Source organism: Coregonus lavaretus (assembly GCF_964263955.1).
Source record: "Coregonus lavaretus genome assembly, chromosome: 20".
NCBI lineage: Eukaryota > Metazoa > Chordata > Actinopteri > Salmoniformes > Salmonidae > Coregonus > Coregonus lavaretus.
Window position 1 is genome coordinate 33,988,941 of NC_140007.1, and position 14,649 is coordinate 34,003,589.

The window sequence follows — 14,649 nt, forward strand, 5'->3', positions numbered from 1 at the left end:
TCAGACTGGCTTGTCCATCCATCTCATATCCAGCGTTGCACTTATATGTCACAAAAGACTTGTACATATAGGGGGGACTGCCTTCAATCCGAACGGCATTCTCAACAACAGGAGGAGGACATGAGACCACTGCAGACATAAACAAAGAGAGATGTCATTAGCTACTGTTTTGAGGTGAACAATGTGACCCAAGTATATTATTTATTGGTTTTAGACTACTTGAAGCAATAAACAATGTTGTTATAGTCACCCATTTATGAATCCTGCAACTAATCATTTTCTAACAAATAAATAGGGTAGATTCTATTGTAAACCACTTCCTCTGAGCTTAATGTTGCATCATGGTTTTAAGAATAGGCCTACACATTATCCATGTTTTAGACTGCTTGCTTAGCCTGTTTCATGCACATCTGTGGTTATGTTCCATTTTATTAGGCTAGATACTGTGATATTTACACATTTATCTTTCAGAGGAGGTCATCTGGAACATGCTCACGATTGTGTGGTGGAGGAAAAAAGTGGAGCCCATATAGATTTGATCAGTGTAAGCCACATGTTTCAAACTCATTCCATGGAGGGCCGTGTGTCTGCGGGTTTTCACTCCGCCCTTGTACTTGATTGATGAATTAAGATCACTAATTAGTAAGGAACTCCTCTCACCTGGTTGTCTAGGTCTTAATTGAAAGGAAAAACCAAAAACCATCAGACACTAGGCCCTCCATGGAATGAGTTTGACACCCCTGTTGTAAGCAGTTCATGTGAGCAGTTCTATATTTTGTTAACAACCATACTTAGAATTGGAAAAAAGGCAAGCTTTCAACGTACTTTTACACTCAGGTGGAGCTGGCTGGAATTCTCCATTCTCCAAGCAGGTTATGAATTTAGTTCCAACCAGAGTGTAATCCTTCTCACAGCCATATTGCACTACACTTCCATAGTTATACGTCTCTTCAGGTGGGACAACAGGCCCACCGTTGACAATGGTGGGGGGCTTTCCACACTTCACCACTGCAGATTAGAGCACAACCGCAGTTATGATCAGTTATGAAGAGTTTTGATTTAGGCACAAGCACAGAACTGTTAAAGTTATTGTTATTTTCACTTGACATGCTCCTTCAGATAAGGAAAATTTAGTGCGTTGTAAGATTGTCTGTTCAAGGTACGCGGGGCACGCGTAGACAAGATGGCGTATTGAATAGAAAATCGGTACGAAACACCTCAAGATAAAAACATAATATTCAAAATCAGTAAGTTAGACTAAATATTAGCATTTCATATATTCGCAGTTAATATAATTCAATCTGGATAATAACACAAAACAGATCATAAGGCTAGAGAAATATATCGACAAATATTACATCAACACGCAACACCCAAACATGACTGAAGACAAGCGTGGAGAGCCGATCCCCAAAAGGAAACGCGACTCATCGACTGATACGGATGATATATGCTTTTCACCACTGGGTATGGTAAGTGTGGAAAGCGACCTGTTGAAGTCGATAAATGACAAATTGGGCATATTAGAATTGGTCAGTAAAGACGTAAAAGAGTTGAAAGCGAGTCTTCAAATGAGTGACGAAAAAGCTTTGGTAATGGAGAAAGAAACCAAAGAATTAAAAGTGACAGTCTCTAAAATGGAAACGAACGTTAGGGAACTAAAAAAGGAGAACAATCTTCTGAGAGAAGCCTTACTAGACATCCAAACTAGATCAATGAGGGAAAATCTAGTACTTACGGGTATTCAGGAAAAGGAGGGAGAAATAACAGAGAATATTATGAAGGACTTCCTGCATACAGCGCTACAAATCCCACTCGAGGCTGTCGATAAAATCCAACTCGAACGTGTACATCGTTTCGGAAAAAGAGGCCAGAAATATGAGCGCCCAATCGTTGCCAAATTTGCTTTTTTTAAGGATAAAGCTATGGTGAAAAGCCTGGGAAAAAGACTTGCTGGCACGAAAATAGGCATGAATGATCAGTTCCCGAGAGAGATTGTAGAAAGGCGCAAAGTTCTGTACCCAATCTTCAAGGAAAACAGATTAAAAGGGAAACGTGTTGCACTAGTGGTGGATAAATTATATATTGACAACCAAATGTTCAGAGACACAAAGACTACTCCATGGCTATTCTAAAAGTTGTAATAGAGGAGTCAAATATTGGAGCACCTGATACTAGCAATGATAGGGATTGTAATATTAAATAACATTTATAGTAAGTATAGTATTTTATAAAAGGATAAAACGATATAACAAGCAGAATAATACATATTTAAATACAAATAATTAGAACATGGCTTTTTTGGCGGGAGGTTGTTGTTTTGGCGGATGGTTGTTGTGGTTGGTCCTGTGTTCTCTCTGGCGTCCTTTCCCCTTTGCGGCAGATGTGGATGCGGGTGCGTTTGCATGCTCGGCCCATTTCTTCCCCAGTCAACCATGTGGTGTGCATTTTTGTGTTTGAAAAGGTGCGGCGTTAAGTGAGTGAGAGGGGAAATGGTTGCATATCCCAGAGCCGACCGGGGGTCTATGAGCAGGGGTACAGAGAGAGAGCTTTCAATTTTGTGTAGATGAAGGATATACATTTTTAAATATAGTATACATCTAATCTAATTTTTCATTGTCCTATCATGATGGAAAGATCCCTAACCCTATAACCTGGACACCCACCTGAGCGACCCATATACCAAAGAGAAGTTCCCATCTCTTTTATGGACCTGCTGTGAATATGCAGCCTAAACAGATAAATAAATACGGTCAGAGACCTACTTGAGCAGCACCGCCCCCTCAAGGTTCTGAGCCTGCCTGGCAAGGTTGGTCCTACAAAGCCAGAGCCCCCTGATGGGAGAGCATAATATACAAGGAAATTCTCAAAGCTGCTAATGAGAACCTTGAAGACCTTTTACCTAGCCGGTGGGGATTCCGGTGGGGTACGCCCACCCAGGTAGTGGCAGTGCTGGCAACACTGGCTGCAGTAACCCATGGGGAGGGGGTCACACTCGGACAATCAGAGAGGGGGTTTATCATTGTAGCCCAGGTGGCACAAAATAATCAAAGGTCTGACCGCATGGAGATGCTTGGGAAAATGGTTACAACAGGGGATCAGAGTGTTTGTGTCTCAGGTGAAGAGGGTGGATCTGATCTCCATCACCTAGGACTTGACATAGATTAAGTAGATTAATCAAATCTCACATTGTTATCAATTTCTACTCAATCTGCATGCTTTCCCAGTCAGCATTAACTGTATGTGCACTCGTAAATCAAGTTGTTTCTCGAGGTGGGCTCTGGGATATAACAGCTGTTGAGTATCTGTTTTTATGGTGGACTGTGGAGGAGGGGGGTTGAGTGTGTTGGAGTATGTGAGTATGTGCGTGTGTGCTTGTCTGGCATCTGTTGTGGGGGGGTGGGGATGTTGGGGGGGAGGGTATGGGATGGACCGCGGGAATTATTTGCTAGGATAATAATTGCTTGTCAATGAATTAAATGTAATACAATGGCAATCCGGGTTATATGTTAGAATCCTACGCGTGAACTGCCAACATTATTACGCATATTAATTGATAATGATGGAAAATAGGATATGCATAATAAAATAAAAAAATAGTTATATATATATATATATATATGAGGTGAAAGCATTGGAAATGCTTTTGGCAGTTAATCTGCTTCTGTTTTGTGGGTGGCACTATGTGCTGTTTTCGATGGATGGGTCCTGGCCTCTCGGGGCCTTAGGGATACGGAGGGACGTGGGTGGGATGCTGATCACTGGGATGACGGCTCAACTTGGGATGGGGAGGGGCTTTAGCGGGGGAATTAGTGGAGAACAATTGAAGGGTTACTCCGTAGCAATGCAAATATCACGGTACAGCTATATGGACACTCAATCATTACGCTATTTTTTTATTGGTAAATTTACAAACATATATAATGATAAATAGACTTGAAACTTGTATCTCATTATGGTGTATGGTGAAATAAGTATAGCCAGTTATAATTGTAATGGCTTAGCTGATAATAACAAAAGAAGAACAATATTTACATGGCTCAAAGAGAAGGAATATAATATCTATTGTATACAGGAAACTCATTCAACAATTCGAGATGAAGTAGCGTGGAAAAAAGAATGGGGGGGGGAAATATACTTCTCCCATGGGCAAAGAAATTCAAAAGGGGTGATGATATTAATTAATAGTAATTTCGATCCGAATGTGCAAATTGTACAAATAGATACACAAGGTAGATGGATTATTTTAAATATGTTATTGGACCATAAACAGATATGGCTCATTAACCTTTACGGACCAAATAATGATGATCCACAATTCTTTGACAATATATATAATAAATTATCAAGCCTGCAAGCAACTCAAGACAATATTATTATGGTGGGGGATTATAATACTGTTTTAAATAGCTCAATGGACCGTAAAGGAAATCACACCACAAACAATCACCCACATGCTCTTAAGGAAATTGTGAATGTCATGGATACATTAGAACTAGTAGATATATGGAGGCTTAAATATACTGATCTAGTGAGATATACATGGCGGAGACTGAATCAAGCTAGTCGTCTTGACTTCTTTCTTATCTCATTCTCGTTGGCACCAAAAGTAAAAAAAGTGTTGATAGGGGACAGAATGTGGTCAGACCATCATATAATAGGCATATACATTACTCTTACTGAATTTCCACGTGGGCGAGGATATTGGAAATTTAATCAAAGCCTATTGGATGATAATTTATTTATAATTAGAACAAAGGAATTTATAACTGAATTTTTCCAACATAACATAGGTACAGCGAATCCCCTTATTGTATGGGACACCTTTAAATGTGCCTTTAGAGGCCATGCAATTCAGTACTCATCTCGAAAACAAAAGCAATTTAGGTTAAAAGAGTTTATACTAAGAAAGGAAATAGAAAGTCTAACAGAACAGATAGATGGCAATAAAAACTGTAACATAGAGGCTCAGAATAAATTAGAGGAAAAACAAAAAGAAATGGAGAAACTTATTCAAGAAAGATCAAGTGTAATATATTATAAAAATAAAGCAAACTGGATGGAATATGGGGAAAAATGCACAAAATTCTTTTTTAATCTTCAACATAGGAATGCTACCAAAAAGAACTTAATGAAACTGGTTACAATTGACGGAGTCACCCATAATTCACCAAATGATATTTTGAAGGAAGAAACAAAGTACTTTAAGCATATGTTTTCTTTTCAGTCACCTCCATCTCCTCTAACTGAAGCTAATTGTAGAGATTTTTTTTCTATTGATAATGTCAAATTAACAGCCACACAGAAAGACTCATGTGAAGGGGAAATTACAGAGGAGGAACTTCTGGATGCAATTAAAGACTTTAAGTCCGGGAAAACTCCAGGGTTGGATGGCATACCAGTCGAGGTATACCAAACCTTTTTTGATATACTAAGAGGACCATTATTAGCATGTTTTAACCACTCCTATGTAAATGGTAGATTATCTGACACTCAAGAAGAAGGACTGATCTCATTATTACTGAAACAGGATACAAGTGGAAAATATAAAGATCCAGTCCATTTACAAAATTGGAGGCCCCTTACACTGCAGTGTTGTGATGCAAAAATCCTAGCAAAATGTATAGCGCATAGAATTAAAAAGGTATTGTCGGATATTATTCATTCTAATCAGACAGGTTTTTTACATGGAAGATACATTGGAGATAATATAAGGCAAGTATTGGAAACAATAGAACACTATGGAAAATATGGGAAACCAGGCCTGCTATTCATAGCAGACTTCGAAAAGGCATTTGATAAAGTTCGACTGGGGTTTATATATAAATGCCTGGAGCATTTCAATTTTGGAGAATCTCTTATAAAATGGGTCAAAATCATGTATAGTAACCCTAGGTGTAAAATAGTAAATAATGGCTATTTCTCAGAAAGTTTTAAACTGTCAAGAGGAGTGAAACAAGGTTGTCCACTATCGGCATATCTATTTATTGTGGCCATCGAGATGTTAGCTATTAAAATCAGATCCAATAATAATAATATCAGAGGATTAGAAATACAGGGCTTAAAAACAAAGGTGTCATTGTACGCTGATGATTCATGTTTTTTCTTAAATCCACAACTAGAATCCCTCCACAGCCTCATAGAGGATCTAGATACATTTTCTAACCTCTCTGGATTACAACCAAACTATGACAAATGTACTATATTACGTATTGGATCACTAAAAAATAAAAATGTTACATTACCATGTAGTTTACCAATAAAATGGTCTGATGGTGATGTGGATATACTCGGAATACATATCCCAAAGGAAATAAATGATCTCACTTCAATACATTTTAATAGAAAATTAGCAAAAATAGATAAGATCTTACTACCATGGAAAGGAAAATACCTGTCAATTTGTGGAAAAAAATCACCCTGATTAACTCATTAGTATTATCCCAGTTTACCTATTTGCTTATGGTCTTGCCTACGCCTAGCGAACAGTTTTTTAAATTATATGAGAAAAAAATATTCAATTTTATTTGGAACGGCAAGCCAGACAAAATTAAAAGAGCATATTTATATAATGAATATGAATTCGGAGGACAGAAATTATTAAATATTAAAGCATTAGACCTATCACTAAAAGCTTCAGTCATACAAAAGTTATACTTACCGTAAATCCGAACTGGTTCTCAAGCAAATTAGTAAGATTGTCTCACCCAATGTTCAAGAAAGGCCTTTTTCCCTTTATTCAGATTACAACCTCTCACTTTCAGTTATTTGAAAAGGAAATAATCTCCCAAATGTCACTATTTCTAAAACAAGCCATAGAAAGTTGGTTGCAATTTCAATTTAATCCTCCAGAAACAACAGAACAAATAATGCAACAAATATTGTGGTTAAATTCAAATATACTAATTGACAAAAAACCTGTATTTTTTGACAGAATGTTTAAAAAAGGTATAATCTTCGTAAATGATATCATCGGTAGGACCGGTGGAGTTATGATGCACATGCAGCTAACAAAAACATATGGAAATGTCTGCTCTACTCAAAATTACAACCAAATAATTGATGCCTTACCGCAAAAATGGAAGAGGAAAGTGGAAGGGGGAGAAAGTAAGGAACTTGTCTGTCGGCCTTGCATTAAAGAACATAATTGGTTAAGGAAAACTCTGATAAATAAAAAAGTATATCAGTTTCACTTAAGGACCAAAGGATTGACAGCCGTCCCATATAGATTGCAAAATAGTTGGGAAGAGATCTTTGATGTACCGATCCCATGGCATAGTGTTTATGAACTGACACGCAAAACGACACCGGATTCAAAAATTAGAATCTTTCAATTTAAATTATTATATAAAATTCTTGCTACCAATAGAATGTTATTTATATGGGGGATACAATCTTCCCAGCTCTGCAGATTTTGCTGTGAAGAGACGGAATCATTGGATCATTTGTTTTGGTTCTGTCCATTTGTAGCTTGTTTTTGGACACAGGTCCAGGAATGGCTAAAGGATTGCAATATTTACCTGGAACTAACCTTGCAGATAGCATTACTGGGTGATCTGAAAAGTCATAGTCAATCAATCAATAATATAATAATACTTTTAGCAAAACTGTTTATTTTTAATTCACAATCTGTAGAAGCAATGAGAATAGAAAGGTTCAGAACTTTTGTAAAACATCACAGTACGGTTGAAATATATATGGCAAATAGAAATCCTATATGGATGGTGTTAAGAGATAGATGGGAGGTATTGAATAGAGTTGAAGGATGGGACTAATAACAAATAACAACAAATAATAACAAAGATAGCTAATAATGTAAGCATACTGTGTCCATAATAAGTATATAGGTTGTATGTTGGGAGCTTTTGGGAAAGAGCACAGTTAGAAAGATATGGCATATAGAAGCAAACCGGATGGACATCATGAAAATGATCGGAGAGGTTGAGAGTAGAAGAAGTTCAGGAGCAAAAAAAATAAAATAAAAAATAATATATATATATATTAGAATTATTGTAAAATTAACTCTGTCCATAAGGTGTAGATAGTAAGTATAGACCGGAAGTAGAGGCCTGGGCATTGTTGTTCACTAATTTACTCCAAGTAGGGAAAGGATGGTGGGGTTGAAAAGTAATAAAGGGGAGTATATATATAAAAAAATAAAAAATAAACATGGGGGATTGGAAGTGATGCAGACAATTACATTGATAGAAGATACAATCTATCTGCAATATTAAGCTGATCCATTCCCCCCCCCAAAAAAAAAAACACATACCTGATCCTTTTCCTTATTGTGAATATAATGGAAAAATAATATTGGCATGACAAGTGGTATTGTTATAGGTCTGTATGCCAGTAACAAAAGCAAATTACAAATAACTGTCAGTTCTGCACAAGAAACAAAATACTCCCAAGGTATTAAAAAGCCTACACATTGGTGAGTATGTATTAGAACATTAATTAATAGTACAGCAACAAGTACACAATTGTTGAATGATAACTTGATTTGAAAACAAAAAAAGTTGCCAATTAAATGAATCTCTTCATCAGAAGAATAGTTCTGTGAATTTTACTATTTTCCCACTTATTAGCATGATGCTAATGTTACATCACTAATGTTGGACTGCAATAGCCTATGGTATCTTCCATGATTGATAGTTGTTATCCATGTAGCTCGTCATTCAAAAACAACTTCTGCTGCAACTTACCAAGTACACCTACAACACAGCCTGCTATTAACCCAGTGTTGTCTGTAAATAAATAAGCATACACAGAAGGAAGGAAGGTGACATGAATTTGCAGTGAAGGCGAGTCATCACTAAATTGCCTAAATACTGCTTGAACCATCAAAGAGAACATCATATACTGTACAACATCGATAGATAGCAACTGAGTGATAGCTAACTGTTGTAACATCATATATAACACCAATAGATAGCAACTAGGTGATAGCTAACTGTTGTAACAACATCATATACAACATCAATAGACAGCAAATAGGTAATAAATATTGGTTGTAACAACATTAGGGATGGGCACAGTTATTCAAATATGAATGGAGTTGTAGACATTTGACAGGGAGCGCAGCAAAGTAGCCTCAATTTTCCTAGCTACTTTAGTTAGCTAGCTGGCTACTGTGGCTAGCTGGCTACTGTAGCTAGCTAGCATAACAATGATTTGATGCAGTCAAGGCAATATAAGAAATCATGATACACAAATTTGTTGCAGCCTTAAATTATCTAACTAGCGCGAGTCGGTTTGGCTACTTTCTCTCTCTCCCTCTGTGCCACACAGACTGTCAGATCGCAGCACACCTGGTTCTCTCTCGAGTCACGCGAGCAAGTCTCCATTGACGTAAACAAAAATAACATTATTTAAAACATGTATTTCGACTATCCGGATATCCGAAAAAATATGATATTATTTGAATACTGAAATAATTTCAAATGCCCATCCTTACATCATATACAACACCAATAGATAGCAACTGGGGCATAGCTTACCGCTGGGCTTCGGGGATTGATCAGTGGGACCAGGTACTCTTCTACATAAAGAAGTGATATTTGGGTTAACACACACAGGAAACTGACGTTAGATAAAACAAATCAAAAGAATGTAGTGAAAGAATGAGGTGGTGTTGGTGGTAGTGCTCGGCGATATGGAAAAAAATATCCATATTGCGATGCATTTCCTGAATTTATGTGATAACGATCAATAGAACAATAAGTTAATAACAATGTGTAACTGTTTTTTACAAAATATTTTTATTATCATCAATCTTTAAACTACTAGTTTGATGGTTGAAGCCATCAATTGTCCGATTAACAAATCACCCATATTAGCAAAAATGTCATTTCAAACTCCACATTTCTCTAGTAAAGACTACTTTTCGAAATGAACGATATCAGCAAAATACCTGCGATAAGTGATCGGTATGGTGGGTGTAGAGAATTAAGTTTATCATTCCAGATCTAGTTAGTGGCATGGCACACTGGTGAACAAACTAGTGTTCCATTTCAACACATCCAATAGTTTATTTCCATGTTAGAGGTAGGCCAAGAGCTCACATAACTCAAGATAGGGTTCAGCCGTTTGTGAGGACAGAGTGATGATTACTTCATGCATTTGATATGGGTTGTTTTTCTCCATGACTACTTGACATGTACTTTGTTACATATTCAGATCACAATCTATCCTTTGTTTCAGGTGAAGGAGAGTCTGATGGAGAAAAGCCACCATAAACTACCACTGGATGCCAATCAGATTACATTTGAATGTATAATTCAAGTGTCAATGAAAGTTTAGACAAGCATATCACTTTGGACACAACTTACTAGGGGAATGTAGTGAGCATATTAGGCTGAGTATACTTCACAGAACCAATGATGATTCTGCACCTCAGCCACAGACTATGACATGTAACTTGGTGTTGAGGTCCTTCCAAAGCCTCAGACAGACACCACTGGGTTATTGTATTACCACAAAGGATCAAAGGTTAGGCTAATACAATGAGTTAAGGTGTTAGGTGCAAAGTGTTAGCATAATATCTTCTCTCTATCAACACTAAAACATGTGAATTCAGGTCATTCAGCTGTACAACAGGCACTCTCTGATTTCCTGTAGGTTAGGTAATGCTATGGAGAAGAACATGAGGGGTCAGAAGCAAAGCCACTGCTAGGCTATATACAGTATACTGAGTGTACAAAACATTGAGTTGCACCCCCTTTTGCCCTCAGCATAGATTCTACAAGCTGTCGAAAGCGTTCCACAAGGATGCTGGTCCATGTTGACTCCAATGCTTCCCACAGTTGTGTCAAGTTGGCTGGTGGACCATTCTTGATACACATGGGAAACTGTTGAGCGTGAAAACGCAGTTGCGTCTGGCACCTACTACCATACCCCATTCGAAAGGCACTTAAATTAATGTGTCTTGCCAATTCACCATCTGAATTGCACACTTACACAATCTATGTCTCAAGGCTTAAAAATCCTTCTTTAACCGGTCTCCTCCCCTTCATCTACACTGATTGAAGTGGATTTAACAGGTGACATCAATAAGGGATCCCATCTAGTACCAGGTCAGACCCCCCGTTGCCTCCAGAACAGCCTGAATTCTTCGGGGCATTCAACAAGGTGTCGGAAACATTTCACAGGGATGTTGTTCCATGACGACGCGATGGCATCTCGCAGTTGCTGCAGATTGGACGGCGGTACATTCATGCTGCGAACAGCCCGTTCCATTTCATCCCAAGGATGCTCTATTGGGTTGAGGTTTGGGGAATGCTCAGGCCACTCAAGTGAACTGAACTCGTCATGTTTCAGGCAATGTTTTTCCACTCCTCAATTGTCCAGTGTTGGTGATCACGTGCCCACTTGAGCCTCCTCTTCTTGTTTTTAGCTGATAGCAGTGAAACCCGGTGTGGTCTCCTGATGCAATAGCCCATCCCTGACCAGGATCGACGAGTTGTGCGTTCCGAGATGCCGTTCTGCACACCACTGTTGTACTGTTTCATTATTTGCCTGTTTATGGCCTGCATGTTAGCTTGCACGATTCTTGCCATTCTCCTTCGACCTCCCTCATCAACAAGCTGTTTTCGCCCACAGGACTGCCGCTGACTGGATGTTTTTTTGCTTTTCCCACCATTCTCGGTAAACCCTAGACACTGTCGTGCGTGAAAAGCCCAGTGTGTGAAAAGCCCGGCTGCTGTTTCTTAGATACTGGATCCGGCGTGCCTGGCACTGATGATCATACAACGCTCAGTCACATAGGTCACTCGTTTAGCCCATTCTAATGTTCAATTAAACAGTCACTGAATGCCTCGATATCTGATTTATATAGCAAGCCATGGCCACGTGACTCACTGTCTGTAGGAGCGATCCTTTTTCGTGAACGGGTGGTGTACCTAATAAACTGACTGAGTATATACACTTGAAGTCGTAAGTTTACATACACTTAGGTTGGAGTCATTAAAACTTGTTTTTCAACTACTCCACAAATGTCTTGTTAACAAACTATAGTTTTGGCAAGTTGGTTAGGACAACTACTTTGTGCATGACAAGTAATTTTTCCAACAATTGTTTACAGACAGATTATTTCACTTATAATTCACTGTATCACAATTCCAGTGGGTCAGAAGTTTACATATACTAAGTTCATTGTGCCTTTAAACAGCTTGGAAAATTCCAGAAAATGATGTCATGGCTTTAGAAGCTTCTGATAGGCTAATGGACATAATTTGAGTCAATTGGAGGTGTACCTGTGGATGTATTTCAAGGCCTACCTTCAAACGCAGTGACTCTTTGCTTGACATCATGGGAAAATCAAAAGAAATCAGCCAAGACATCAGAAAAAGAATAGTAGACCTCCACAAGTCTGCTTCATCCTTGGGAGCAATTTACAAACACATGAAGGTACCACGTTCATCTGCACAAGCAATAGTACGCAAGTATAAACACCATGGGACCACACAGCCATCATACCGCTCAGGAATGAGACGCGTTCTGTCTCCTAGAGATGAACGTACTTTGGTGCGAAAAGTGCAAATCGATCCCAGAACAACAGCAAAGGACCTTGCAAAGATGCTGGAGGAAACACGTACAAAAGTATATATATCCACAGTAAAACAAGTCCTATAATCAACATAACCTGAAAGGCCGCTCAGCAAGGAAGAAGTCACTGCTCCAAAACCGGCAACAACAAAAAAAACTGACTACGGTTTGCAACTGCACATGGGAACAAAGATCGTACTTTTTGGAGAAATGTCCTTTGGTCTGATGAAACAAAAATAGAACTGTTTGGCCATAATGACCATCGTTATGTTTGGAGGAAAAAGGCGGGAGCTTGTAAGCGGAAGAACACTATCCCAACCGTGAGGCACGGGGGTGGCAGCATCATGTTGTGGGGGTGCTTTGCTGCAGGAGGGACTGGTGCACTTCACAAAATAGATGGCATGAGGAAGGAAAATTATGTGGATATATTGAAGCAACATCTCAAGACATCAGTCAGGAAGTTAAAGCTTCCAAAGTTGTGGCAAAATGGCTTAAGGACAACAAAGTCAAGGTATTGGAGTGGCCATCACAAAGCCCTGACCTCAAATCGTATAGAAGATTTGTGTGCAGAACTGAAAAGGCGTGTACGAGCAAGGAGGCCTACAAACCTGACTCAGTTACACCAGCTCTGTCAGGAGGAATGGGCCAAAATTCACCCAACTTATTGTGGGAAGCTTGTGGAAGGCTACCCGAAACGTTTGACCCAAGTTAAACAATTTAAAGGCAATGCTACCAAATACTAATTGAGTGCATGTAAACTTCTGACCCACTGGGAATGTGATGAAAGAAATAAAAGCTGAAATAAAGAATTCTCTACTATTATTCTGACATTTCACATTCTTAAAATAAAGTGGTGATCCTAACTGACCTAAAACAGGGAATGTTTACTAGGATTAAATGTCAGGAATTGTGAAAAACTGAGTTTAAATGTATTTGGCTAAGGTGTATGTAAACGTGGACTATGGTTCTCTTTGTAGTAGCTGCAGTAGTGGTAGTGGGGGGCTTTGTTGTAGTCAGAAGGGCTATAAAGACATTACATATAATTAGGCCACTAACTATTCTTGTCCGGTCTGTCAAAACACTTTACTGTTGTGATCCCTCAAATGCTTTACTCAGCCAGTGTGGTCTGAGGAGTAGAATGGTGTTGGACCAGACAGCTAGTCAATCACTCATAACATGTAAAAAGGGAAAATAAATACTTGAGGTTGCTATGCACAGGCATGTATATGGTGAAAAATAACAATTAGCATGAACATTAACACACACACACCATATTTTCTTATCAAAAAGGCCTCAATGTGTTTATATGAGTTCAGGTCAATTCCATTAAAAATGCCAGTTTGCTGACACATTGGTCCTCTGTTCCTACACACCAAATGATGCACAAACTATCTGAGCTAAAATATAGGCTAAAGTGTGTTAAATAACAAACACTGAAATCAGTCTTACCTTTGCATGTAGGGAAAGGAGCTGACCAGCCTTCTATTTCACAGGTCAGACTGGCTTGTCCCTCCATCTCATATCCAGCGTTGCACTTCTATGTCACAAAAGACAGAACGGCATTCTCAATAACAGGAGGAGGACATGAGACCACTGCAGACATAAACAAAGAGAGATGTCATTAGCTACTGTTGAGGTGAACAATGTGACCCAAGTATATTATTTATTGGTTTTAGACTACTTGAAGCAATAAACAATGTTGTTATAGTCACCCATTTATGAATCCTGCAACTAATCATTATCTAACAAATAAATAGGGTAGATTCTATTGTAAACCACTTCCTCTGAGCTTAATGTTGCATCATGGTTTTTAGAATAGGCCTACATATTATACAGTGGGGGAAAAAAGTATTTAGTCAGCTACCAATTGTGCAAGTTCTCCCACTTAAAAAGATGAGAGAGGCCTGTAATTTTCATCATAGGTACACGTCAACTATGACAGACAAAATGAGGAAAAAAAATCCAGAAAATCACATTGTAGGATTTTTTATGAATTTATTTGCAAATTATGATGGAAAATAAGTATTTGGTCAATAACAAAAGTTTCTCAATACTTTGTTATATACCCTTTGTTGGCAATGACACAGGTCAAACGTTTTCTGT

General features: G+C 38.4%; 2 protein-coding genes across 2 annotated transcripts in view; both read right to left on the bottom strand.

The window, feature by feature from the left end:
* Window positions 1–14,083, bottom strand: LOC311148136 (membrane cofactor protein-like; the record flags this gene model as incomplete). The annotated part of the gene is made up of 5 exons (XM_084185030.1): window positions 13,996–14,083; window positions 9,501–9,541; window positions 826–1,008; window positions 66–129; window positions 1–22 (listed from the first exon to the last, which is right to left on the bottom strand). Exons 1-5 carry the CDS (start codon window positions 14,001–14,003, stop codon window positions 1–3), a joined length of 318 nt encoding a protein of 105 aa, XP_084041156.1. The 5' UTR covers window positions 14,004–14,083.
* Window positions 14,084–14,111: 28 nt separating this feature from the next.
* The window catches only part of LOC311148137 (C4b-binding protein alpha chain-like), a gene marked incomplete at both ends in the record, with an annotated part of 34,346 nt that continues 33,808 nt past the window's right edge, over window positions 14,112–14,649 (bottom strand). Inside the window, one exon of the mRNA XM_084185031.1 lies at window positions 14,112–14,139. Within this exon, the coding sequence (XP_084041157.1) occupies window positions 14,112–14,139 (28 nt within the window). The remainder of the gene's footprint in view (window positions 14,140–14,649) is intronic.